At 41.9% G+C, this 27,151-nt stretch overlaps 1 protein-coding gene across 1 annotated transcript in view; it reads left to right on the top strand.

Moving 5' to 3' along the window:
* The window catches only part of ZNF608 (zinc finger protein 608), a 106,772-nt gene that overhangs the window by 39,366 nt on the left and 40,255 nt on the right, over positions 1–27,151 (top strand). The window contains 1 exon segment of the mRNA XM_010846309.1: positions 7,844–8,099. Within this exon segment, the coding sequence (XP_010844611.1) occupies positions 7,844–8,099 (256 nt within the window).

The raw sequence follows: 27,151 nt of genomic DNA, 5'->3' as shown, positions 1-27,151 counted from the left end.
AACACACTGAACAGTCAGCGACTTTCCCTTGACCACCACCCCCAACGCAGCGTCCCCGAGAGCCTGGGCTAGCATTCTGTGACTTCAGCAGGGCTGGAGTCCTGGTTGGGAATGGAAGCATCCATCTTGACCCCACTGCCCTTGGAACTGGAGCCCTGGTCCATCCCGAGGCTAAGCCCTACCTATTCAGCAGCTAAGCCTTTGAAAGCGTGCGAGCAGCTAGAACTTTGGCTTTTTATTTGGTCTCTGTCTTTATACCTAGGAATGAGAAAGTGAAAATGATAGTATGATTTCCAGTCATTGTGTATATCTGTTGCTTTTGGAGTCAGATGATTTAAAACAGCAACAACAGCAAAACAGAACCTGAGCTATGGTTTCTGCGAGGTTCTGTAGTTGAGGTTTCTGAAGGAATTGTGGTATTTGCTTGGGCACACCAAGATGCACCATCCTAAACTAGGAGTTGAGAGAATAATCAGATGCATGGCTTCTAACATGCAGAAAAGGGTCAGGAATTACCCGGGGAGGTAGGTTTCTTTCTTGTGTTCTCTTCTACATTGAGAAGAGTTTCTTTTGCTGTTTGATCAATGTGAGTTCAGATTCTGGCTCAGCCACTGACCCTAAGTGACCTTTTCCGTTTAAGTTCCTTATTCCTCATCTGTTAAGTACTTTCAGTCACAACCTTGTGAAGACTGAATGAGAGAATGCATAGTACCATCCCTCCTGTGTAATAAGTGTTAAACAGTAGTGACTGATACTGTTACTAGTTTTACAAGAAAGTCCACAGACTTTGAAGTCAGAGAGGTTTGGCTTTGAATTTCAGCTCTCTGGGTAAGTAGCTCATTCGCTGAGATCTTCAGTTTCTGTTTCTATAAAATGGGGATGTTATGAGTGTCAGAGGAGATAGAAAACATCTGGGGCCTGGTGTACAGTAGGCCCTTAGAAGGAGTTTGCCCCTGTTGTTTGGCAGCAAGCTGTAGCACGTGCTTTGCGCCCTGATCACGGTTTCTAGAAGGAAAAGCCTGCACTACATGTAGGAAAGACAGAATTAGGAATACTGAAATGCAGTTGTTCCAATTTTGTCCGACAAGGATGAAAATTCACCCTTGACGAATCATTTTGGGGAAAAGATCGGTGCTTAAGGAAACCATTTTTTAAGCTTCCCTTGCTTTACTAATGAAGCAACGATGTCTGGCAGAAAGGGTAGTTAAAATGCAAAGTGATGGACTGCGCCAGTGGTCACCTTTAAAGAGCTGTGATTTCCCTTACATGGAGTGCCGTCTCTGTCTAATGCTTTTTAAATTAAAGGGGTGACTGTGGGCAATCTCATAAAACAGCCAAATACCAGGATATGGAGAAAACGAGAGCATTAAGTAATCGTGCCCCGGTGTGCTCACAGAATGTAAAAATATTGACTCTGAACAAAATAAAACACCATTCCCGCTCTGGTTGTTGGCGACCCGAGAATCCCAGGATTGAGGGGTTAAGAGCAAGATGAGCATGCAGATTTGTAGCAACAGATGGAAGAAACCCAGGCAAGTTCCCCAGTGAAGGTTCAGACCTGCCCCGAGGTGTAGGAAGGAATCTTTCCTTGAGGCTTGCCTGTTTCCTGGTGGTGAACTTCCCATCTGCCTGGCAGTGCTAGCCATCCCCACAATAGAGCCAACCTGACTGTCCCTTTGTCGGGTCAGCCCTGCCCAGCCGACCTCTCCTAACTTGTCAGTTTCCAGCTGCTGGAAACCATCACCAGGGGCCACAGTCTGTGCCCGAGTGGTGCAAAGCTGCTGCCCACCATGCTTCAGCATTGGAGCCTTCCTTGCTCGTCGGCACTCAGGAAGCTCTTGAAATAAGGTGAACAGAGAAAACATTGCCAGGATCTCTCTGCAGACTATTTTTCCCCCTGGTCCTCTGATTACTCACCCTAAGTGCCGCTATCTGTGTAAATAACCTTTTCTTCCCCGCCTCCCTGTCCCCTCTCTGCTCCCCCACTCCCATGCTCTCAGGCTCTCTCGAGTAATAAATAGCCAGGCTACTGCTCAGTGTGCACCAACACCTGGGAATAATCATGCAAAAATAACAGTGAGAGACTGCCGCGCGTCTGTTCTTGACATTAACTTTCCTCAGTTTGACAGGCTGCCACCACCAGCTGTTAGACTTATGGGTCTTTTTTTTTTTTTCTTCCACTGGAGATGGCTGCTTTCCTCTTTCAGGCTCTAGTATATTACATCAGTGTCCCGTCAGGGTAACAGAAAAGAGCTTTGACAAAAGAACCATCGCTAAAACTGGCCAGTTCTCCCTCCTGCTCTTTTATTCCAGTTATTGGTATCATTTGACTAATAATTCCCCACCGATTTTTAAATGGAAGATGGTAGGAATACTCTTTTAGGGTATGTCCCTCCCGAAAGGTACTTATAACTGCTAATCTTAGTAGCAAATCCTAGCATTTGGCTTCTAAAGGGCTAAACCACCTAGCATTTTCTTTTCAGTTCAGGTCTCAGGTATGTTTGTGATAATAATAATCATATTGACGATGGCAGTAGCATTTGTTTATTGAGGGCTATTCCATACCTTAGGAGAAGGCAATGGCAACCCACTCCAGTACTCTTGGCTGCAAATCCCATGGACGGAGGAGCCTGGTAGGCTGCAGTCCATGGGGTCGTGAAGAGTTGGACACAACTGAGCAATTTCACTTTTCACACCTTCACTTTTCACTTTCATGCATTGGAGAAGGAAATGGCAACCCACTCCGGTGTTCTTGCCTGGAGAATCCCAGGGACGGGGGAGCCTGGTGGGCTGCCGTCTCTGGGGTCACACAGAGTCGGCCACAACTGAAGCGACTTAGCAGCATTCCATCCCTGGTGCCCTGGGGTAACGTCGTTTTGCGTGATCTTGAGTAGTAGTCACCTTAGTAGTCAGGTGTTGTTTCCATTTTATAGATGAAGCTACTGAGTCCCAGAAAGATCAGGCAACTTGCCCAGGGTTCTGTTGCTAAAGGTTGACATGGACTTCAGCTACAGAGGCTGATCTCTGCCCCGCACTGCCTTTACATGCTGGTTTTCACACTCAGGTCACCCTGGATAGCCCCTTACGTGAAGTGCTGCAGCGACACTTGCAATTTTGCTGGATTTGTATGACCATTTGATTATTGCTGCAGTCTTGCTCACTCTTTTGCTAGTGGCACCTGGCACAAAGCAGGTATGTTAGTAATTATTTATTGGGTGGACATGTGATCAATTTGAGGTGAATAAAAGGAAACTTTGAGGGGAGCATAGCACACACAAAAAAGAGGTCCAGCAAGAGATGAGTGGAAGGAGATTCTGCAGAAGTGGAGGACTCATCAGGGCCTGCTGTAAAATGGGGCTGGATTAAGCCAGTGGATGACTGCCAGATGCCAGTGTATGAAAGGAGCAGTATTTCCTCAGGCTGAGCTTCTCAGGGTTAAGCCCTTTTTCTTATACTTTTAACATACTTTTTAACCGCACTTAACCATGCATTTGGAGAGGATTATAGATTTATGTTAAACATAGTAGGATATAAAAAGGAGCTTTGTAAGAGTGCATGCAGGGTTAGAGAACTGTAATATCAGACCAGGGACTTTTTTTTTTTTTTTCTTTTCCTAAGCCGTTGTTTACTGAGCTAAGCACTATGCCAAGCGTTCACTGGGCATGAGTTATCTCATTGAGTCCTCACTGCAACCCCGTGGATAATCATTATTCTTACTCCCATTTCTTAGATCCGGACACTGAGCCTTAGAATAGCCAGTCATTTGCTCAGAATCCCACACAAGCAAGTACCTCCAGGGTCAGGATTTGAACCAGAACAACCTGAGGTTTGTCACTACGCAAGTCCAAGTGTGCATTGCCTCCTTTCCAGACACTCTTGTAGGAACTGTTGCTGCTCTTAAAGAGCCTCGCTGGGTGAAGAAATTGTGTTTCAGTGTAGGAGTGAATGACCTGAGAAATCGGGGACAGTGGAAGCTGACCTTTTGTATAAGGCAAAAACAACTTTCAAAACCCTGCCTTGTGTGTCGCGTCACACGGCTGTGTATTAGACACCATGAAATACACAAGGACCGATTTCTATTTTGGAAGACCACGTCATGTCACACTGGGGGTGTTCACTAACACAAAGAAATAACCAAACTCTTAAGTTATTTCCCCCATCCCTCTTTTCCCTCCCAGTGTATGCTTAGCTCCTTTATAAAGGTCCTTCTTAGAGGATGCTGTTCTTCTGTGGTCACCTGGGCTGCCACTACAGATAAATTATTGCCCTTACACAGATACGGGCCCTGGCTTTCTCTAGAATGAGTAAGCTGGGTTAGATGACCTCCTAGCTAGAACATTCTGTGGTCGTCTCAAAAAGCTGGAAATGCAAACTCAGCGGCTTCTGCCTGGGCAGGTCACTGCAGGCTGAGGGAGCTCAGCCTTGTCAGTTGAGGCCACGAACAATGTGGGCCCAGCATAGCGCATGATCCAATTATTATGTTACGAGAGAGAGGAAATTCAGACTTGTCCCTAATTTTTTGCATTGGCAAAAAAAGAAAGAAAATGTTTTTAAAACTGGCATACCTGCCAACAAAAACTCCTCTGAGAGTGGCTGTAATTCCCTACCACCTTTCCAGTTGGTAAGCTCTGGGAGAGGAGGGCCCTCGGTATACCTCATGGATGGTCTTTGTTTTCCACTCCAAATCCTGAAATCCCAAGGGAGAAAAGTTTGCTTTTCTACTCATAATGATAATCGAGACCGAAAGGAATGGGGGTTTGAGCTGCATTGAGGAAGCGAGTTCAGTGGAAAAACTTAAGAGAAATTCACCTGTGCAAGTCAAAGAGCTTAACCTATAAAACCATATAACCTGTTGAGTTTTCCTATCAAGTTTAAGAGTTGTAGACTGTTATTACATTGGGGGACTGTTTATGATTATTGTTCATATTTATAGGCAAACTTCTCTGAATCTTAGTTTTCTCATTTTAAAACAAGTGTGCACAGGGCTCTAGGGTCCCTTCTGTATATATCGTCAGCTGAACTCTTTTCATTGCTTTTGAATTGTGTTAATGGAAATAAACAGTTAACTTGCCGGTAGGCCTAGGATACCATGGCCTCTCCCATCAAGCCATCTAGATTCTTTAGAAGCTTCATCTTTGGAATTACATAAATATCCCAAAGAGTATGTGAGTATGTATGTATCTCCATGCAAATATATTCATAAACAGAGTTATACCGAAATAGAGATTTAATCTAGAAATTCTGTTGTAATAGGATTCATCATCACTATTAGAAGGCAAGAAAATAAATTTTCCAGTTGAGGAACATGGGCCTCAGTGAGGTTAAATGACTCTCATAAGTCACAGGCTTACTTAGTGGGGAGGTGTGGCCAACGTCCTGTGGTCTGCTCCCCCCATCCCTACAGCTTCTTTTGTACATGTTTTCCCACGGCATCCTAAGCTTCACAATTAGAGAGTTGGTACTCTCCAAGACACCTCACCTCTTTTCTTTTATTCAGTCTTCTTGTTTATCTAACTGAAGCTGTATTTGTTCTTTTAGAATTAATGTATGCTGTCGATCCGGAGAAGGCGGTGGCACCCCACTCCAGTACTCTTGCCTGGAAAATCCCATGGACGGAAGAGCCTGGAAGGCTGCAGTCCATGAGGTCGCTAAGAGTCGAACACGACACTGAGCGACTTCACTTTCACTTTTCACTTTCCTGCATTGGAGAAGGAAATGGCAACCCACTCCAGTGTTCTTGCCTTGAGAATCCCAGGGACAGGGGAGCCTGGTGGGCTTCCGTCTATGGGGTCGCACAGAGTCGGACACGAATGAAGTGACTTAGCAGCAGCATGCTGTCGATCAAGGATATGAAGACTATTTTGAGAATGTTCCATTTTGTTTTTTCAGTTTATATGTGTCGCACCAAATTACAGTCAATTTACAACTAACTATACAAATTAAGAGTTTGTTGGGAATCATGCAAGAAAATGTGCAGTCGCTGGTTTATAATTTTCTTTGGTCTTTTTTTTTTTTTTTCCTCTTTTAAATTCTAGAAAGTGACTTCAGTCTCATGTAGTCCTTTAGTTGTAATAAAGACTACAGGGCTGCACTGGCTTCCCCCACCTCCCTTAAATTTTCTTCCTCTGAACCCCTTTCTTCATTTGTCAGCTCAGTTTTAAAATAGAAACTATCAGTGTGAACTTTGATCCACATTAAGCTGCATTTACACAAAAGCATAAATCACCAGATCTGGGGCTTGGGGCTGTTAAATGCTTTCCTTTCTCGGGCTCTGTGATCAAGAATGAAGAACAATAAAAAGCATGGAGCAAAAGGAGTTTTATGGCAGCTTGGAGAGCAGGAAATTAACTTTCTTTAGCGTGCAGTTGGATGAAGGGCTGTTCTGTCGCATCTTGGATCACTCAGGCAAGTGAACTTCGCTGTATCATTTTAGTGAAATGCAAACTGTAGCAATAGTTCCTCCAGTCATATGAACAAGAAGCCCACACAGATGACTGCTTCAGCTGTTGGAGGAGGAGCACACTTCCTCATACGACTTCTCTTGAAAAACGCTCTGTGTGTGTATGTGTTTTTTTTTTTTTTTAAGAACAAAGACTATGCACTATTATGTCTGTATCAAATGTTAATTTCTTAAAAATTTTAACTGAGAATATATGAACAGACTAAGATGGAATTTTACCAGAAGAGCTTTCTCTCTGTCCTTTTTACACGTCCCCTGTGTCAGCCCAACTGATAAGACGTATAAACATCATCTCTTGTATGTCAGTGACGTCTCTGTGCAACCTGAGGACACAGGTGATCTGGAATCCTGTGCAGAGATGTTGTGCGTTTGGCTTTTTCGCCTGTGACAATCGGTCAGCAGGGCCAGAGCTATTCTGTAGCAGTCATAACAGTTGTTACAGTGGGTGGAAGGCGTGGATCAGTCTGTTGGTGACCTACCTACTTAGTACATACCTAGCTTTTGGTTTCATTAATGGCCTGACTCCCTCATTTTTTGTGGTAAAGGACACCTTTGCTGTTGTCCTCAGGATTGGGGTGCAAGGGAGCGGTTGCACCACAGGGTCTCGTTTTGGCTGACATTTCTCTTTTCTGAACATAGAGTTGCTGAGTCCCGATCAAACTCATCAGGGATCTTCACAAGTTGAAGCACTAAAGGACTTGTACATGGAGGAGCTCAGATTCTGTTGAGCACATGCATTTATGGGTAGTTCTCCATTTCTATGAACGCTGTCAAACTTTGCAGTAGAACACTTAGTTAAAAGTTGATGCCTAATACATGCTAATAATATCCAGTTTCTGTGTTTCTGTGTGTGTAATCAAGTTTATGATTTTGTATGTTTGGCAGAGTAAATTAATCTGTTTAGTAGTGATTGAATTCATTATGGTTTATAAAGTACTTTGAAAACAATTTTAATCTATCTCTTATGCTTAAATGTCCAGTGATGCCTATATGGATATTTATTGGAGTTTCTCCTTTGAAAAATGTTGTTATGTTGAAAATACAGTTTCATGGCAAGTGGGAAATAGTCTTCATTTTGCAAAGCATATTTCCTGCACATCTCTTGAGGCTAAACATTGTCAATTGGTGAATTTGTAAGGACCCCAAAGGCCTGTCTGTAACCCAAGAAGCTAGAGCTCCAATGTTTACTTTGTGTATCGTGAAAAACGAAAATGCTTATTTCTCTTCTACTTTGTATTTTGGCACCATTAAAACACTCAAAGCATATTATAATTGCAAATAGAATTTGGAATGGTGATGTATTCTGGAAGTGATGTCAACAGATTGCATTGAAAAGAGCTGCAAGCACGCAGCACCACTGCAGTAAGCCTGTCTGTCTTTCAGGTTGACCCCCTGTTTACAGTACCAGCGCCTCCACCGCCGATTGCCAGCAGTCTCACGCCTCAGCTCCTGCCCTCCTTCTTTTCCCCATCTTCATCCAATATTGCAGCACCGGTTGAACAGCTTTTGGTTCGGACTCGTTCCGTGGGTGTCAATACGTGTGAAGTTGGAGTAGTGACAGAGCCAGAGTGTCTTGGGCCCTGTGAACCCGGAACCAGTGTGAATTTGGAAGGGATCGTGTGGCATGAAACAGAAGAAGGTAAATACAATTTATTTTGATCTATTCCCCCATGTCCTCTTCCCTGTGATGTCTCTGTGTCTACCTGTAATGGGAATTTGCTTTGTGGTATTCAGAGAGGAAAGAAAAGTGGTTTCTACGCGCTCTTGATTTTTGTTGAAATAAGAGCTATGTTTCTCTTTTTGTTCATGGCTGCTTTTACATTCATTCAGGAACAGTCTGGTGTCTATCTAAATGCTTCTCCACTTTAAGTGCTTTAACGTGGAAGGACTCTGAGAAGCAGGCTGATGGTTACCGTTTCTCCTAGGAGGTATCATGAAAATTAGAATGGGCAATAGATCTCAAGTTCGTTTTGTTGTTGGTTTGCCAACTGATCTGTCTTGAGGTGGTTGTTTCTGTGTTGTTGAGGCTTATATTTACCTTCTGAGTTGAGCCAGTGTTCCTACATTTAGCAAGGGCCATTGCTGTGATTTGACGGTGGCCAGTTGTTGCTCAGAGTTAATGAAGCCAAGGTCCAAGGTGTAAGCTCCAGTCAGTTCTTCTCTGTGGCTGGAGACGTAGCACCTTCCTGGTGCCCTAATTCAGCAGGCCGTCTGGCAAGTGCTGTCTATTAGTCATGAGACCCAAGGTGCAAGAGAAATAAATAGATTGGGTGAATCTCTCATTCCTATTGGAAATGCACATCAGATGTGTGTCATAACGGACAGTGGATCCAGACATGGTTGGCCACATCTCATAGTACAAGATCATCAAGTATAGCATGTTTCATATGGTCAGTGTCCTTGACAGAGCACAGTAGATAATTAATACAAACTAAATATGAAGGAGAGAGCTCCACTGCTGCATTTCGGAGTGCTTCCTGCCATGGGGAAGAAGCATGCTCCAGGGTACACCCGGGGACCAAAGGAAAGTGAAGAACAGAGGGGAAACGTTTTTCCTCTGAGCTAGATTGGTCAAGAGTGAGGAGATGACCCTTATCAGTATCATTGTCTTTTAGGAGAGGAGTTCAGAGCAAGGATAAAGGTAACAAGAAGGACCTGAGATGCAAAATCAATAGATTCCTCTGTATCAAGGGGGAGAACTGGGGGCTGAAACTCAAAGGAGAAGAAATAAAATATGTGCTGAAGAGGCTGAATGGATGGGAAAGGATAATATATTGGGGGTGATTGTTGGGAAAGAAATGGTTGGGAGAAAATAGTTAAGAATGGTGACAAACTAGGGAATGAGAGTAAAAATGACTGAAAATCAGGCGACAGGTATAAGCATAACTGCGAGAAGGCAAAAAATAGGCTGTTTCAAGACGGAAAAACATAACTTCTAAGGAAAATCTTTGAATTCTACATACTATCTTGAATTTACTCTTCTTGTAGGATGGATTTCATCATTAGGTAGAAAATTTGGTAGATAGCATCAGTAAGGAAAAATCAAGATTGAATTCTATAGGAAGCAGCCATGAGAAGAATGAAAGCAGCAGATCCGGAGAGCTCTCTTATTTGCTCAAATAGACCTGACAGTTAACATTTACTCTTGGTTTTAGAAACGTGGGAGGTTTTGCGCCTTCTCCCTCTTTGTACCTTAAACTGGAAAGCCACTTAAATCAGTACTGCACAACCACACCGGGAGGAATCGGTGTCAGAGGAGCTGGAATTAAACCTCTGTCGTGTTGCTTGTCGTTCAGAACCCGCCCAGTGCAGGGGCTCCACGTGGGGAGCTGGCTTCTCCTTCATTGCCTCTGGGTTGTGCACGGTTCATCTTCCTTTAGATTTTTTTTCCTAGAGCAGAAGTGATGGATAAGGGCTTCAGACTGGCATCTCCATGAGAAAACGTAGAAAAGACTTCAAGACATTATGAAGATTAATTAGTGGAGGTGCTGATTTTCGGGTATAAAATGATTTAAAAAGAGTAAGGATTAATTTACATCAAGTTGAAAGTCAGATTGTCTTGTACTTGGATAACCAGCTCTTTAGGGTGAAGCACTGCCTTCCATTTTCCTAGCTGTGACTTAGCGCCTGTCTGTTTATACTGCATCATGATTCTATTTATTTCAGTGTGGGATAGGACAGGTTCCTGCAGTGTGACCTTCCTGCATGGTAGATGCTGTAAAATTAAATTAAAAAATCCAGAAGGTTTTTGTGGTTCTAAAACAGCTCTAAGTTTAGGGTTTGGTTTTGTTTTGTTTTTTCTCACTTTGCTTAGGAGTCTGCTGATTTTTTTACTTTGAACCTTGGCCTTCAGTAAAAGATGGGCTTCCCTGGTGGCTCAGAGGGTAAAGCAGCTGCCTGCAATGCAGGAGAGCTGGGTTTGATCCCTGAGTCGGGAAGATCCCCTGGGGAAGGAAATGGCAGCCCACGCCAGTGCCTCCGGTGTTCTTGCCTGGAAGATCCCATGGACGGAGAAGCCTGGTAGGCTACAGTCCATGGGGTCGCAAAGAGTCAGACACGACTGAGTGACTTCACTTTCACTTTAGTAAAAGATGGGATTATTTAGAAAAAAGAAGATCTGTGTTTGAAAACAATAGTATATATATGTTGATTGGAAATTCTGATGCTCTGGGCATACGTTTAAAGGGCTTTCATCATCATTATTATTTAGAAGTGATATGAATAAAGCCTTCCCAGTTCCTTGCTGTTCTTTGAAAATCCGTCTCCTGAGTCCAGTGTGCCTTCCTGATCCTCTGTGATCCCTGAATCCCCGTGGGTGACTTCCTTCAGATGGCAGAGTAGTGGAGTCTTCCACAGCTCCTCTGAATTGCCTCACATTTTCCAGGATTTGGAATGTGTGGATGTTTACTGTGATGACAAGGAGGAGATGGAGCTGTTAATAGAGTTATTCTTGCTGAATAAACGAAACTTCTGACCTCCATAGAACGTAACTTGCCTTAGTCGAGGCCTGGGTCATAAGATGTGTGTTTAATGTGTAACTATTTTCAAGAGCATTCCATTTGCACTTTTTTTGGGTTTTTTTTTTTTTTTTGGTACAGTGTGTTTAAAACTCTTGTACCAATTTAAAAATTAAACCCACTTGACCATTAACTTTTTCCTTTGGGGAAAAACAAAGAGAGAAGCGGAACAAACACATTTGGAGCCAGTTATTTGACAGAGCTAAAAGAGATGGATTTGGGGAGAAGTGAAGGGAAAGTGAGCCTCGTTTTTTCTAGTACTAGGTTTCACTCACAAAGAGCTTCAGGCCGGGCACTTGTAAAACTGTCAGTTGCCTTTGACTAATGCTATAGATTGAGTTGAATAAAATCTCTTCCTTGGTATTTTCATTTTGAAGATATTGTATCACTGGTAGTGCTTTTCACAAACCCAATTTATGTGCATTCACCCATGTGTGAAGTTTGTATGTGCTTGTTCTAAGATCCTAGACATTTTAAAAGTCCCCATTTGCAGTCTTTGGGGGAATATCAAGTGTTCCTGTGATTTCATTGGAAGATGGTAGGAGCAGCAAAAGCTGAAATATGACGTCCCCACTAGGTACCTTATGGTTTCTTATGCTTGGAATTCTTCATTTGAGGAGGGTTCTTTTAATCATAGATTTTCCCGCTTGTGTTACTGCCAAAAACTCTACTCAGGAATAAAGTGTTAGGAGAGAAGTTCCCTCTGGAAATAATTAGTGGGTTTCAGATCATGCTTAATAGGAGAGAAAAATTATTACTGCATTTGGATGTATAGTTACTCTACTCTGATCTTTCTTCTTTAAGGTGAATGCATAGGAGCATTGACGTATTGTACAAAATCACTCGCAGATGTTAGAAAGAATTTCCTTAGCATTTCATTCCTGACATTTGGGACACACATGCCCATGTATAGTTATTTGTTTGAAAATTTGCTCTTTTTGTGGGGGGGAGGGCAAAGAAAACATGGTGTGTACAGCATTTTGTATAAGTACTTGTGTGTTGAGGTTGGTTTTTTTAGATTTCGAGACTGTATTTTCTTTTTGATTCTTATAGAATCCTGTTTCTTATTGTTTTTTTTTTTCCCCTCTCTGAGAACATACTTGGTTCAGCTGGATCCACTGTTCATTGTTATGACTGTCGTTTACCATGGCTCTGCCATTCTGTCCTGAAGAAAAGGAAGTGAGAGAAAGCAAACTGGTTATTTGTCAGTGAAGGCCTTTTAAACATCTGTAGGTTGTAGATGAGTGGTTCTCAACTTTGTGCCTGTGAATCACCTGGAGAGCTTTTAAACCACACTGATGCCCTGGTGTCTCCTTAGTCTGGGCTGGCAATTTGGTGACCTGCCACTGTTTTTTTTTTCCACCTCTCTCCAGGGGTTTCTAATGTGTAAACAATTATGAGAACCATCATCTCAGGGGAGAGAGGGGATGTCCTGGTCCTTTGCACGCTGCTTGACTTTTTCCCTTTAAGGAAGTCACATGTTTCATTGCCTCATTTTCTCAGGTACGAAATGTACAGAAACACCTGCCCCGTGTACCTCACAGGGTGGATAATGTCTATCAAGATGCTGTAGTGTGACCGGTGAGCATAGCTTTTTAATGACTGTGCTAATGAGAAAGAGGGCCCAGCTTTGATCCTGAACATGAACCCCACAGAGGTTTTGAGGGGCTTAATGAACAATTAGCTGGTGTATCACTCATCCTAAGTCATTAATACAGTGAGGCAGACCTTAGTTTCTTTCTCCAGTAAGCCAGATACTGTGACTTCATTTCTGTGTGGTCTGCTGAGTTATTTCTGAAATAGTTCAGAAACCCAGAGTATTAAGGAAAGTTGATAAAAGTAGCAAATGAAAGATTGTGCTCGGAAAACATTGGGAGTTTTCAGAAGGGATAATAGGAATAAAAATTATGACTTATGAGAAAAGAGACTTTCCTGGTGGCTCAGATGGTAAAGCGTCTGCGGGAGACCTGAGTTCAGTCCCTGGGTTGGGAGGATCCCCTGGAGAAGGAAATGGCAACCCACTCCAGTACTCTTGCCTGGAAAATTCCGTGGACGGAGGAGCCTGGTGGGCTACAGTCCATGGGGTTGCAAAGAGTCGGACACGGCTGAGCAACTTCACTTTCTCTTCTTTTATGAGAAAACACCCAGTGTGAGAGGAAGAATGCTTGTTTATATCAGGTCCTTCACCTGATGTTCGGTGTGTTTTCTGAAGAAAGAAAAGTGATCTTGGGAATTAATGTTTTAATCAGAGAAGTAAATGATTCTCTTTTAAACCATCAGAGATGTTCTTAAATTCTTCTGCTTTTTTTGCATCTCCCAAGTCACAAAAAAGATAGTGTTTTTATGTGCAAGGGAGGGGATCTCAAGCTAATTTTTTTTTCCTTTGAAATTCTTTTTTTTTTTTTAACTAATTATTTTTTTTTACTTTACAATATTGTATTGGTTTTGCCATACATTGACATGAATCCACCATGGGTGTACATGTGTTCCCCATCCTGAACCCCTGCTCCCACCTCCCTCCCCGTCCCATCTAATTTATTAAAAAGCAGGTGACCCCACATAATTGACGATGGCACTGATGTTTGCTATTGTTATTTGTATTCTGCAGTATTTACTTACCAACCTTTTTGAAAAGAGAACATTTCTTTTTAAATTTTGACTCATGAGATTCAGTATTAATCCAAGCTTGCTTTGTATTTTTAGTAATTGAACACAGAGTTGGTCTAGTACTTTTAATGATTGAAACATTACTATTTCTTGAGATAGTTCCCAGTGATTTTATAAATTCAGTTTTGACTCACAAGCGGAGTAAGATGCCCACTTTCACTTCTGCATTTCATTACCTGCCATATCAGTTAATGATTATAGCTGTGCAGTGAGGGGGAACTTTAAGATGGCTGATGGGCCATGCTCCCTGTCAGTACCATACTCAGTGGAGATAAAACAGCTCCCAGGGTATGAGTTTGGTAGGTGAGCACAGTTGTTTAATCATAAATGAGAAAAAGGGTTCAAATGTGATCCTCAGCATAAACTTCTCAGAGGGCTGAAAGGCCTACTAGTTGCTTGCACTTACACCCTCACCTTCCCGGGCCATCTCCCTGTAGGGGTTGCCGATTAAAATGTGGATTGTCTCTTAAGATACATCACCATTGGTGGTAGAGCAGCTCAAAGGATGCACTTTCCAAAATGTACAAGTGCTGCTCATTTTCACATGCAAAAAGCAACCCAAATAGAAAATCAGATCCGTATGTTTGCTTTATCATGATGGTGGTGGTTTAGTTGCTAAGTCATGTTTGACTCTTTGCAACGCCATGGACTGTAGCCTGCCAGGTTATGACCATGGGATTTCCCAGGCAAGATTCCTGGAGTGGGTTGCCATTTCCTTCTCCAGGGGATTTTCCCAACCCAGGGATCAAACCTGCATCTCCTGCTTGGCATGCAGACTCTATTGCTGAGCCACCTGGGGAAACCCTTTCTGAACCATATGCCATCTTTATTTTCTCTGATTATTCTGTTTACAGTGGCGAAAGAATTTTTAATAAAGTGAAATTGTTCGATGGGGTATATTATAAACAACTACAAAGCTCATATCACATTTTTTTTAAAAGATTACTAAAACTAATGTTTTCAGAAAAATACAGAAGGTAAAGATGGAGACGAGGTCTTCACGGTAGGTACTCAGTAAAGACGTGCTGACAGAAGGAGGGAGTAAGGATGGGAGCAGGGAAGCCTTGTCTGGGGCATTTTCCTGGGTTTTTTGCTTTATGCTCTCTTGGATCTGTTTAATGCTTTCTTGATGATAGAATGAGAAAATTTGGATATGATGAGTGATTGTGTGTTGCTGGAAAACCATAACACAGTCGGTTCACCTCTTGTCAATGTGAAAAGTAAGCGGCTATTCGATAAGATTTAACATAATGTCTTTGGACCAAACATTTGTTCTTTTGTGTTATTTTAATATGTATTTTGGTGGTGACATTAGGTGTTAAGTAATGAAGTGGTAAGTTTCAAACTCACTGTGTATTGAAGGCATTTTGTTTCCCCTTTTGATTGGTTGATATTGTATCTAAATTTAGTCTTGTATGTGAATACAGAATGTAAAATATTTTAACCTGGACTTTTCTTAGGACTGAGGTATATACAGTAAAAGATTTAAGAAGTTGTCTTTCAAGAGTTGTGTGTGTGGTATTATCCAGTATGCTTGTGTGTCTTTTCCCTGTGGAGGAGATGGTAAGAAAATGTGAGTCTTAATATTATAGTGGCTTGGAACTGACGATATTATTTTCTAATTACAAAATTCACTCAGTCTCATGGGTTGCATAGAATAGCTGTTGGCCCATCTGGGCATATGTGTTAAAAGGTTCCATTGACGTTTAAAAAATACATTTAAAACAGTTTCATTGAGATATAATTCACATAATGTACAATCCATCCATTTAAAGTGTACAACTTAGTGGTTTTGTAGTGTATGCAGTGTTGTGCAGCTATCACAATTAATTCTAGAATATATTCATTACTCTCCAAGAAACCCCATGCCCATTAGCAGTCACTCCCACTTGCCCCAGTCCCTCATTTTACTGACTTTTACTTCCTTGTCCTTACCTGATTTTTTGTTGTCTTTAATGTGTAAATATGTCTGTTTCATGGAGAAGAGGAAGGCTTTTTTGTTGAGCACTTTTTCTGTGCCAAACATCATCCTGGGCATGCTTTCCCAGTGATTGCCTTCAGTGCTCAGGACAAAATCCAAAGTGACTTCCCTCATTATATTTTAAAAGAGGAGACTTAGAAAGGGATTCACGTGGCGAGGGAATTTGAACCCACAGCGGTCGGAGTTTGAGCCCTTGCCTCTTCAAACCTCCTCCTAGGTGTTCTGGATTTCTGTCACTGCCCAAAGTTCCTGTGTATCTTACAAACCTCTCTTTGGAGAGAAGGATTAAATTTGATAATAATAGCTGGAGTTTTTATTTTTAAGCATGGAGGGGTAGGAGATTTCTCTGTAGGTCTAGCATCTCATCTTGGCAGGAGTCATTGAATCAGCCTTAGCTGGGTTGCCGCATACAAACCATCCCTTTCAGCCCCGCTATGCCATAAGCTTCCTTCGTGCACAAACCCCATCTGTTTTGTTCACTGTTGGGTCCCCAGCGCCTGGCACGGAGTAATACACCATACATATTTGTTGAATGTTGAATAAATTCACAGAACAAAGTGATCTGGTCTTGATACCTGTTTAAGTTTGAATAGTGTCGCTTTCTACTCAGGAATATGTTACTTTTAAATTAAGTTTGGCCTACACAATCTGGAAAATAAAGTTCTAGAAATCTAGTTGGTTACCGACTTTTTAAAGCTGTTATAAAATCTGACAATATTTCAGCTTCCAGCTTTGCTATTATTAGACTAATCTCCACAAAAAGGAGAAACAAACTATTTGGCGTGCTTCTTCCCTTCAGTCATTTATATCTTCAATATGGTGTTGATTTTTTTATTATTTTAAAAGAAATACATTTTGAGACATTTGGGGGAGAAAAAATACAGACGAAAAAGTCATCTATGATCTCATTGTTCAGACAAGACTTCAGTTTGTTGATTTCTTTCCAAATATTATTTGGAATGAACATGAAATATCTAAATTTCTCTCATGGTAACTATTTACACTGCCTTCGACTCCTTAGATAATTGTCATCTTTGTGCATGAAGTTTTTGTATTGTTTTGTGGATTTGCAGTTATTGGGCTAGCAGCAGTTTTCAAGGAGAATTGCTGAGTCAGAGCACACGGGCATTTTTGATACACTAGCAGATAGTAACTGTTTAACCACTTTCCCAACAGGTGGTATTGGTTCACAGCCCAGTGGATCCCCTCCTTGGTTACCTGTCCCAACTTTGGGCTCAGTGACATTTTGATGGCATGAGATTTTAAGTAAAATGCGTAGCTTGCAGTGCCAATATCCAGGGTCCTGTCCTAGACAGAAGAGGGAATAGGACCTTCTTCATGTAGTAAATATCGACATGGTCCAGCCTGAGAAGGCAGGTGTGCAAGTGAAGTGGTGTTCCCAAGAGAGCGTGCAGCTGAGGCTCTGCCTGGTGGCGGGCTTTGCTCTGGATGTCGTGTAGATTTCACTCCTGCTTATGTCTAGTATCACATTTTACAGCTTTTTTTCCCCCCAGTGAAAGAAGTTAAAGAGACTTTTAGATCTGAGGAATTCAAACACCCAGGGGAGAAAATTAGCCTGTCAAGCATCCATTCTGGACTGGGGGGAATTGAAGTCACTCGCGTTTCTGTGTCTGCGAACATCTTTCTTTCGGGTTCTGCTCCTTCAGAATGAAGGTCGACAAAGGATAAGGTCTTTATAGAGAAAGCTTTGCACTGCATGGTTTGTTGGTAACATATTATCATTTGTCTTACGCTGTATCCCAGCAGTTTGTGGATTTCTCTGTGGCACACCCTGACTCTGCCCTGCCCTCTATCTCCAGGCATCTATTTCCTCCCATGGCCTCTTCCCTTGGCCACCTCTGTGTATCGAGGCTGCAGGAGGAAGAACTATTGAGATAGTTTTTAAAAGTAATATCTACCAAAGCATTCCCATACGTACCCAGGCCTTCTTTTCTCAGATAAGTTTGGTTAATATTTCCCAGGCAAAAGCAAAATAAGCTGTAGGGAGAAGGAATTAGGAATTAGGTTGCAAAAAAAGCCTTTCTCAGCAGAGTTGGGAGAATTAAGCTCATGGGCACAATTACAGAGTATCCAGCAAAGTCTGATGTAACAATGGGGAGACCCAAGGCGAGGGAGGATAAAAAGTGATGCGAGGTAGGCAAGACCCTTATTGCTCATTTGATAATTGCTTATAACTGGGTTGTAAATTGAGCAATTACATACTCACCACACCTATATATATATATATATATACATATATATACATTTCCTAATGATGCCTTCTGACTCAGATATATTTTTGAGACACTTTCGTAGTATTTGCAGTCCTCAGGTGTAAGAAGTATGGCTCTTTCCTCTACATGACACATGACATGTTTGGCAAGCCTGAACAATTAAACACTTTTGCCCAGGGAACTTTACACTGCTCTGCCAACATGTAATTAGCATCTCATTTATGTGGAAAACTCCTATAATTAGTCCTATTACACTTCTAAAGAACCTGGGGTCCAGTCTAAATAAAGTGACTGTAGGTTCTTTCTGGATTTCCAGAGAGTCTTACCTAAAATGATCAGCCTTGCCTAGTTTTATGTCTGTGTTTGTTGATGTGTGTCTGTATGAATATAACCAAGTATTTTAAAAATATGCTAAAAGGAAAATAAACATGTGCTTGTCAGTTTGAGGTTTTGACTGAAATGTGGGAACTCAGTTCGGCTTATAGCGGGAAATGTTTTTAAAGAATTTAATATTCACCAAATATTTTTACAAAAATACCCCCAAATGTCATTTTCAACTCCATATTTCTTAACAAGGAAAAAAAAAAAAAAAAAGGCCCAGCACTTGCGGTGCGTCAGAGGCGGTACCACATGTTCTTCTGGCTCAGTGGGCAGCCTGTTCCTGCCAGCCCTTCAGGGGCTCACTTGTACATCTGCACCATTTGTATGTTGTCATGTCGATGTCTTCTTGATATCCACATTGACAGGCAACTTTTGAAGGAAGTCACAAGCCGACAGCGGAGAACACTGAATGTGTCTTATTTCTCCTGAGTAGCAGCAGAGACCGACTTGTTTGAACAGAGCCAGGGAAGACTGCTTTCCACCACTTTCTACAGCTTCAGGAGAAGACCCTGTAGTTCTTTAGAATATGAAAAGCTTTCTAGTTAAGACAAACCTGTACAGGGTGAATGCTGTAAGAGCAGATGAAGCAGCATTGAGATCAGATTGAGATCAGTGGCATCAACTGGGCTCTCTCTGAATCTGGAACCAGGGTGACTGCAATAAACAAGCATGCAAAAAGTGCTTTAAAGTTCAAGAAGTCTTTGAATACTCAAGGGCAGACAGACAGGTTGGGAGGCCATAACCCGGAGCTGTGACAGTCTTCTTTGCAAAAGCATTCGTGCCATGTTCTCATTTCTTCGCTGAGACCTCTGGTTGGTAGGGTGACTAAAAGGCATTATACATGCAGTGAGAGTTCTAAAAAATGTTATGTTTTGAGTTGGTAGTGGAACAAATGACCCAATTAGGGGATTAGAGGAACGGAGTTGGTTGGCGGGGGTGGCGATTAGTTTTCAAAGAAGCAAAATGCAGTGAGCCAGTTGAAATTATATAGACTGCACATTTATCTTCAGTGATTCAGAAGGCGACTGTTAACCTCAGACCCTCAGCCAGTTACTGGAGAATCTCTGAAGTGTATACCCTTTAGGACATCTTACTTTATATATCAGTCAGTTCAGTCGCTCAGTCGTGTTCGACTCTGTGACCCCATGGACTGCAGCACGCCAGGCTTCCCTGTTCATCACCAACTCCTGGAGCTTGTTCAAACTCATGTCCATCAAATCGGTGATTCCATCCAACCATCTCATCCTCTGTCGTTCCCTTTTCCTCCTGCCTTCAATCTTTCCCATCTGGTTCTTTTCCAAGGAGTCAGTTCTTTGCATCAGGTGGCCAAAGTATTGGAGTTTCATTTTCAGCATCAGTCCTTCCAATGAGTATTAAGGACTGATTTCCTTTAGGATGGACTGGTTTGATCTCCTTGCAGTCCAAGGGACTCCTAAGAGTCTTCTCCGACTTTATATATGGCTTTTGAATTAAGTACTTGCTTAAATATCATGCAGCCTACCTTGCATTTTTCTTGTAGTAGCACGTTTCCAAGGATGGAAACAAAGCATGACTTATAGTGAATGTGACCATTAAGTAGTTGAAGCTATGATTAGCATCATTATCCTCATATTCTCAAAATGAGGAAGATGGAGTCTGCGAAGTTACGACTGTGGTGGAAATCAAGGCAGGGTCAAAAGGAGAATAAAGGGCCAGAGTTCCAGTAGCTTCAGTGATGGCGTGGGAGGAATGTAAGGTTTCAGAAGGATGTGGACTGGACCATATGGGTTCCTCCTCCGAGGAGTCATTTAGCTTATTCAAAATCTTGGAGTCTGGGTTCTGGCTCATTGATAAGCCTGGCTTTCTTCACATTTGACTGCCACCCTGACCACTTGTGATCAGGCTTTTTCACCCAAGCGGTGGCCACCTTCATCTTGGGTATATTTACTCACTGTAAACCTTTGGGTATTTGGAAAGTAGAACGAGAAGCCTGGTGTTTAAAAAGGAATATTAGGGAGTTGTCCGGGAGCTGAAATTTGTGTTGTTCATTCCCTCCGCAAATTATGGCGGCTTCAACTTGTTATGGTTCCGTGTTTGATGTCATTGCCCTGTTTATTTCATTCTGATTATGAATGAAAAGTGACAAGGAATAGCAGAAGTGCCATGCCTATTGGTAAGCATAATGTGATTAGTTAGAACCCCAAAGAGGGTCAGTTTTCAAAATCTTTTCTGATGCACGTGAACTTCTTTTTGTATTTTGGTTACTTGAATAGTGAAAAGTATTTTGAGTGAGAGTACCTGACTGAAAAAATGCGTGTTGAGATGCTGTGTGCCTTTTTAATCCCCCAAGATAACTAAATAGAAGGAATATCTTATACTTCGTACAACATACTGTGCTTATTAAGATTTTCTGGAAGGCTCAGTCGCCTAAATCAAGAAACATTTGTAATATTTTTATTAAAAATTCTCCTTTATTCTCTTAGCTGCAATGGCTCTAATACCTATCTGTTTAGCAGATTCTTGAAAATGTATTGATGCAGAGCGCTCAAGAGTTTTTGGAGTTGCCCTCCACAGTAATTTTGGGTTAGGTCAGTAGGCAGGGTTAATGTTATCATGGCTATGTATATGTTAATCAGAACACAGCCATGTACTATGACTCTCTCTCTTTGCTTATCCAGTTTTCTCCCTGGGGTAATAATTATCTTATTTTTTGTTTGTTTAATGTTCTGTGTGCCCTTCACTAATGCGTCACAAACTATCATGCCAGAATTATGAACTGCTTCTCAGTTTGTTGACGTACAGCAAGCATTTCTAGATGTTTTATCTTTCGGAGTAGTCTCTCTATAGAGTCTTCTGTGCTCCAATCTGGATCGATAGCTCACACCTTATGCAGAGGTATGAAAGTCAGAGCTTTCTCTTGTACATCCTGCAGATTCATTCCATTTACCTCTTGTGTTAAACAGTCTGTTTCCTGGGTCTTTGTACCCTTTTCTCTTGTTTTTGTCCCTTCATTTTGGAGAAGCACATGTCCCAATAGCTTCCTAAGAGAGGGTTCATGGGAATTAACATTTTTGCAATCTTGATGTTTGGGCATGTTTTCCTTCTCCCTCACCTGATTGATATAGTGGTTCAATGAAGAATTGGTTAGAATAATTTTCTCTCCAGACTGTTAAGATGTGGTTCCATCACTTTGAGTGTTGTCTTTGACATGTTCCACGTCATCCATATTTGAGTCCTGCGTGACACCTGTTTGTTTCCCCATATTCCAAGCCTTCATCTTCTCCTTGTCCCCAGCATTCTGACATTTCTCCGTGACACCCTTCTGTGTGTTGTGCTGGACTTGATCCTGTCATTGGAAACTCAGGCCCTGTAGGGTTGAAAGTTTTGTAGATTTATTTCTTTGGAGAGGATGTAAAATCTGTTTCTATGCTCTCTGTTTCTGGAGCTCCTTTATTTACAGTTTGAACTTCCTATGTCAATCTTCTACTTTTCTGATCTTTTCTCTCCTTTTTCAGATCTCTGGCTTAATAGGCTTTTATATGTTTTCTGATTTGGGGAGATTTTATCAACTTTATCTTTCAGTTTTTTCATTGAAGAAGAAATCTGTTCTCTTATAATTTTCATTTCTAAAATCTCTTTTTGTTACTGGAATTGTTTATTTTAAAGTCGCTTATTCTAATTTCATGAATGCAGTGTCTGTCTATTCATTTTCCTTAAAGATAGTAATAACCCTTTCCCTCTCTTTTTTTTTTCTCTTTTTCTCTTAGCGTTGTTTCTAATTTAATTTCCATTTTTTGTTTGTGTTTGTTTTGGCCTCTTTCTTTGGTGTTGGAGATTTTTCTCTGGTGCCTGATGTTTCTTGGCTGACAGCGTCTGAATGATACACTGAGAAGCTGGTTTGAAGTTTCACGTGCTCGGGGGTACCTTTGTGATGGTGTGGGGAGACCTGGGTATATCGTTTCTCTACGGGACTCCCCAGCTGCCTTTTCTCTTGATTTGATCAGTTTCCCCAAAAAAAGCCTTCCCTGATTTTTTTGGCTACCAGCTTTTGGGGTGCCCAGTTCAGGGGAAAATGGGTGACGGTTTCACTCTTCATTGTATAAAAAAAATCTCATCTTCCTGTTTTTGTTTTTGTTGTTTTAAATAGTAACTACAATATCAGCTCCATTATACAGATGAGAAAACTCTTAAAGAGCCTTAAGTTCCTTTATTGAGTTTCTTGGCAGCTGCCATTTATTTTGTGGTCTGAAACTGAGATAATTTCAATTGATTTGTATTGTGCCATCATAATGATCACTTTTATAGAGAGATCACGTCATTTAATTTGTTATTGTCATGGCTTACTTGGCCTATTTTTTCCCCCCAAACTGGGCTTTAATTATGCTTGGTTTTCAGATAGATTCGAAGTTTGAAAAACTAAAACAGTGGCATATAAATGAAACAACAAACCGTCTTTTTTGTTTTGCTGTTTGTTATCTAAACAAAAGAAATTCAGTAGCTTTTGGAATGAACAGATTCTCCCCTAACCCCAGCTCTTTCCGCTTCCCTGTGGGTCCTGGCTGGATCATTATTTTGGGCTTGAACTCTGTTCTTTTTATCTATATTTAGCAACAGGGATTGTTCACCAAGCTGGTTTTTCAGAAATTCCTTTCATGTGTTTGTAGCAAAACTATTATTCCCCTGGTTTTGCCTAACCCTTTAACATCTGCACCTCTAAGACTCTGAAGTTGAGACAGGCCTCATAAGCGTGTCCTTCTACAAAGAACAGCTGTGTTGAAGACACCCCATGAAAGTCAAGGTCCCATGGCCATGTCCTGTGGTAGAACCACGCCCCAAGGGTCTCTGGAAGCACTATGCTCACTTGACTGCTGCTGCTGCTGCTAAGTCCCTTCAGTTGTGTCTGACTCCGTGCAACCCCATAGACAGCAGCCCAACAGGCTCCCCCGTCCCTGGGATTCTCCAGGCAAGAACACTGGAGTGGGTTGCCATTTCCTTCTCCAGTGCATGAGAGTGAAACGTGAAAATGAAGTCGCTCAGTCGTGTTCAACTCTTCGCAACCCCATGGATTGCAGCCTACCAGGCTCCTCCATCCATGGGATTTTCCAGGCAAGAGTTCTGGAGTGGGCTGCCATTGCCTTCTCCACTTCTTAGCCTAGAAAGGAGCTTTTCCCTTTAGTCCACCTACTTTTGTGTGATGAAGGATACTTATCTTCGTTACTGAGTACAAAGACTGTAAAAGTTGATTGTAAATATTACCTCAGTATTTTACTGTGAGGAGGTTTTCGGTCTGTCTGGTTTGTGCATATGTCCCTAGTTCCCAGCACATGGGCAAGCAACCAGTAAATAAGTGTTATCTGAATGAATGCATGGTGAAAAGAAAGGAGGTTACGTCAGTCTATGGCTTTATTTTTATTTTTTAAAATTTATTTATAATTTTTATTAGAGTATAGTTGACTTATGACGATGTGTTAGTTTCGAGTGTACAGCAAAGTGTATAAGTTATACATGTCTATATATCTACTTTTTTTTTAGATCCTTTTCTCATATAAGCCATTACCGAGTATTGAGAGTAGCCCATGACTTTAAAACCACCCCTTGTCCCTTGTCCCCTCTCCCTGTGGCTCAAGCCCATGTTGACTCTCAGAGAAATCTTGTGTGGGTTTTTGCACGGTTCTGCTGGTCCAGTCAATAAGGTGACAGGAGGTAAGCTGCAGGACACATTTTTATATCCTTAAAAGTGTTATCTTCGAGGAGCATAGTTTGTAATACTGGAGTGAAAAGAAGCCTCCTTTCAGAGGGTCAGCTTGATGCAGACAAAGCTGCAAATTTGTTTTCAGCTTCAAGATTTAGTGCCTTGGCCTCCATGGCAGTAGCTCACTGTGGAATTGTTTTCCTGCTCCTTCATCTAAGTCTCCTGCTCGGCCATAGGAAAGGCTGGATGTTTACAGAGCTGGCAGCACCAGATTCTTCTTTTGCAGACAGTCATGGAGATTTGTTGCCTGGGACTTTTCTGAGTTAATGGTGTGCTCTTGGGAAAACACACCAATCCGTTTTCATATCTGAGGGCAACCACAGAACCTCCCGTGGGAAGGCCAGCTGGCGTCCGGTCACTTACCTGCTGGGAAGGGAACCATCAGAGCGAAAGTTGTTGCCCGCTCTCCTGGGTAGAGCTGTTGTCAGCCCTGCCTGCGGTAGACAGCGTCCCAGAACACCCGCATCCCGCAACCACCGTGCAGCATCAGCACACGGAGTCAGATTCAAACTTGACCAGGTTGCACCCTGGTCTTGTCCCCCAGTTGGAAATACAAACATTAGAACTGACGTGACAGCCCATTGTGGTAGGGGTGGCACTTTCAAGATGTCCTTTCTGGCCCCTGGTTAAGCCTTCAGCCTGTTTAGGCTTTTACAGGAACACACCACTGGTACTTAGTAGGAGACCATAGAAAAAGAAACTCCAGTGGGTGGTTATGTTTGTACACTCTTGGTCAGAACTTTCGTTATTATGTGGATTTCTGAAGTTAATTTGATTAATTTTAGTCTTTCACAGTTCACTGAGATTTTGTCCCAAAGTGGAGGCATTTGGGTACTGAGAGTTGACGTTTTTAACGTTTCCTGGTAACACTGGGATCAACATTCTAGGAATTGCTTCATTGCCAGCTTTCCTTTTTTGGCATGGAAAATGCGTGAATAATGCCTTCTTTGAAGCTCGAAGGCACACAATGAGCTAAGAACTCTCTAATTGAACTTTACAAGCTGAGGGGGACGCGTTGGACTTATGGGCTGCATTCGAACAAACTTCTAGTCACCATAATTTAGTAAGGGTTAGCTGCCAAAAGCCATGTGGGGCTTTATTTGATCCATTTATGAATTAAGAGGCTGCAGTAAATTAATTACCCTATATTGGGGCTAATAAAATCTGCAGGATGAGAAGGCCTTTGGGTTCTTGTGTGGAGGAGAATCAGGACAGAGCTGCTTCCTGGTGTGGGAGCCTTGTCTGGCCCCAGGCCTTCCACGACGCTGGGGAGGGATGGCGTTCATACTCCGTGTCCAGTGAAGAGGCATTGGAGCCAGTTTTGGCTCCGGGACTGCAGGAAGGCTGTGCTTTATTGATCATAATAAGCTGTTCTGTCTTATTAAACTTGCATCATGGAGTCTGGTTTTTAGGAGCCCTATTGAGAATTAGTTGCAGAAGAAGCGATTTGCTTGTATTTTCCGACAGTTAACAGGCCAAGCAGATGGGCGAGCAGACCTGAAATAGTAGGGTTGGCTGCCTGCCACCAGCCTGTGAATTTTGATTTGCATGGATATGTAATAGTTTGATTTTTCCCTTTTTTGGAAGTTCTTGCCTCTGAGCCTCAGGGAAATTAATCCTTGGTTTCCTGTTGAAGGCCCCCTTGGTAGCGCTTGTCGCCGAGGTGGACCACACAGCCTCTGGGCCAGGTTGGGGTAGATCAGGACACCGGCCCTGTGTTGTCAGGGGGGACCAACCCCAGTGTCCCACGGCTTTTCAGGGAAAACTGCTTCCACTCACTGTTTGCTGTGGGTTTTCTGGTGTTTTCCTTTTCTTCAGGCTATGCTCATCAACACACTGAATAACTCAGGAAAGGATATTAAACTTAACACTTCCAACAGGGCGTTTATATACAAATGTGAAATAAGCCAGAGCTGCATTTGGGCAAAGATGATCTGAGTCCTTGCTCAATCAGTTTTAAAAACTTGTTTTGTTAAATATATAGGAAATACTGTTTTAAATATATGTGTAAGGTATAAAGAACAACATGAAAGCATATGTCCTGCCACTGAGATGAAGAAATAGAATGTAGTTTTATTGTTGTTCAGTCGCTGAGACATGTCTGACTCTTTGCAACCCCATGGACTGCAGCACACCAGGCTTCCCTGTCCTTCAGTATCTCCCGGAATTTGCTCGAACTCCTGTCCATTGAGTCAGTGATGCCGTCCAGCCATGTCTTTCTCTGTTGCTCCCCTTCCCCTTCTGCCCTCAGTCTTTCCCAGCATCAGGGTCTCATTGAATTTTTGAAAACCCCAGGTGGCCCTTCCTTTATCCCACTCAGCTGCTGCTGCTCTATAAAAAACCACTTTTCTGAATATTTTGTTTTTAATGCCTACATCTTCCTTCATCCTCTGAATTTCTAGCTAATACATTGTTCTTCATGATATAAGTGGGATCATGAACAGTATATTTTTTCAGTGCACTGTTTTCATTCAACGTTAAGATCTAGTTCATTTTCATTGCTGTATCGAGTTGTTTGAATATACCATTATTATTTATCCATTCCTGTGCCCATGGACTTTTGGATTGTGGCTCGTTTTTTGCTATTTCAAATGTTCTCCACGTGAACCTTCTTGTACATGTCTCCTAGTATCTAAACCAGTTTTAAAACAAACCAATCTACTTTATACAGTATGCTGTTTTGTGTTTTTTTTTAAGGTTTGTTTTGCTAAGAGGGTATGCCGCAAAATATTCCAGGTATTATAGATTATAAAATGACCATTTATTACACACTTCAAAGAAAGACCTGTATTTACACAACAGTATGAAAGAACAGTAGCTTTATTTCTGTGCTCTTAAAAGTGGTCCAGATAAAAGTCCTTGTTGCTACAAAAGGCCTTTCATTAATGTTTGTTAAAACTGCAGCTTGAAGAGTCAAATGGAATTTTAAGATCAGAAAGACAAATGTTAGGAAAAGAAAACCAACAAGAAATACCTGCTTCATTTATGGGCGCTCTCTTCACCTCCCTCTCCTGGACTCATGGGGCATTTATTGTTCGCACTTGCCACTAGGTGTTCTGGTTAGGAGTCTCTAGTGACCTCACCAAAGGCCTCTCTCTGATGGCCTCTCTTCAACTTCGCATAAAATTGAGAACATACTAGGTCCTTCGTAAACATGCACCGCTCTTCAAGTATGTATTC

This window comes from Bison bison, unplaced genomic scaffold, assembly GCF_000754665.1.
Source record: "Bison bison bison isolate TAMUID 2011002044 unplaced genomic scaffold, Bison_UMD1.0 scf7180017864235, whole genome shotgun sequence".
Taxonomy (NCBI): Eukaryota; Metazoa; Chordata; class Mammalia; order Artiodactyla; family Bovidae; genus Bison; species Bison bison.
This window is presented reverse-complemented; position numbering and strand designations above follow the sequence as displayed.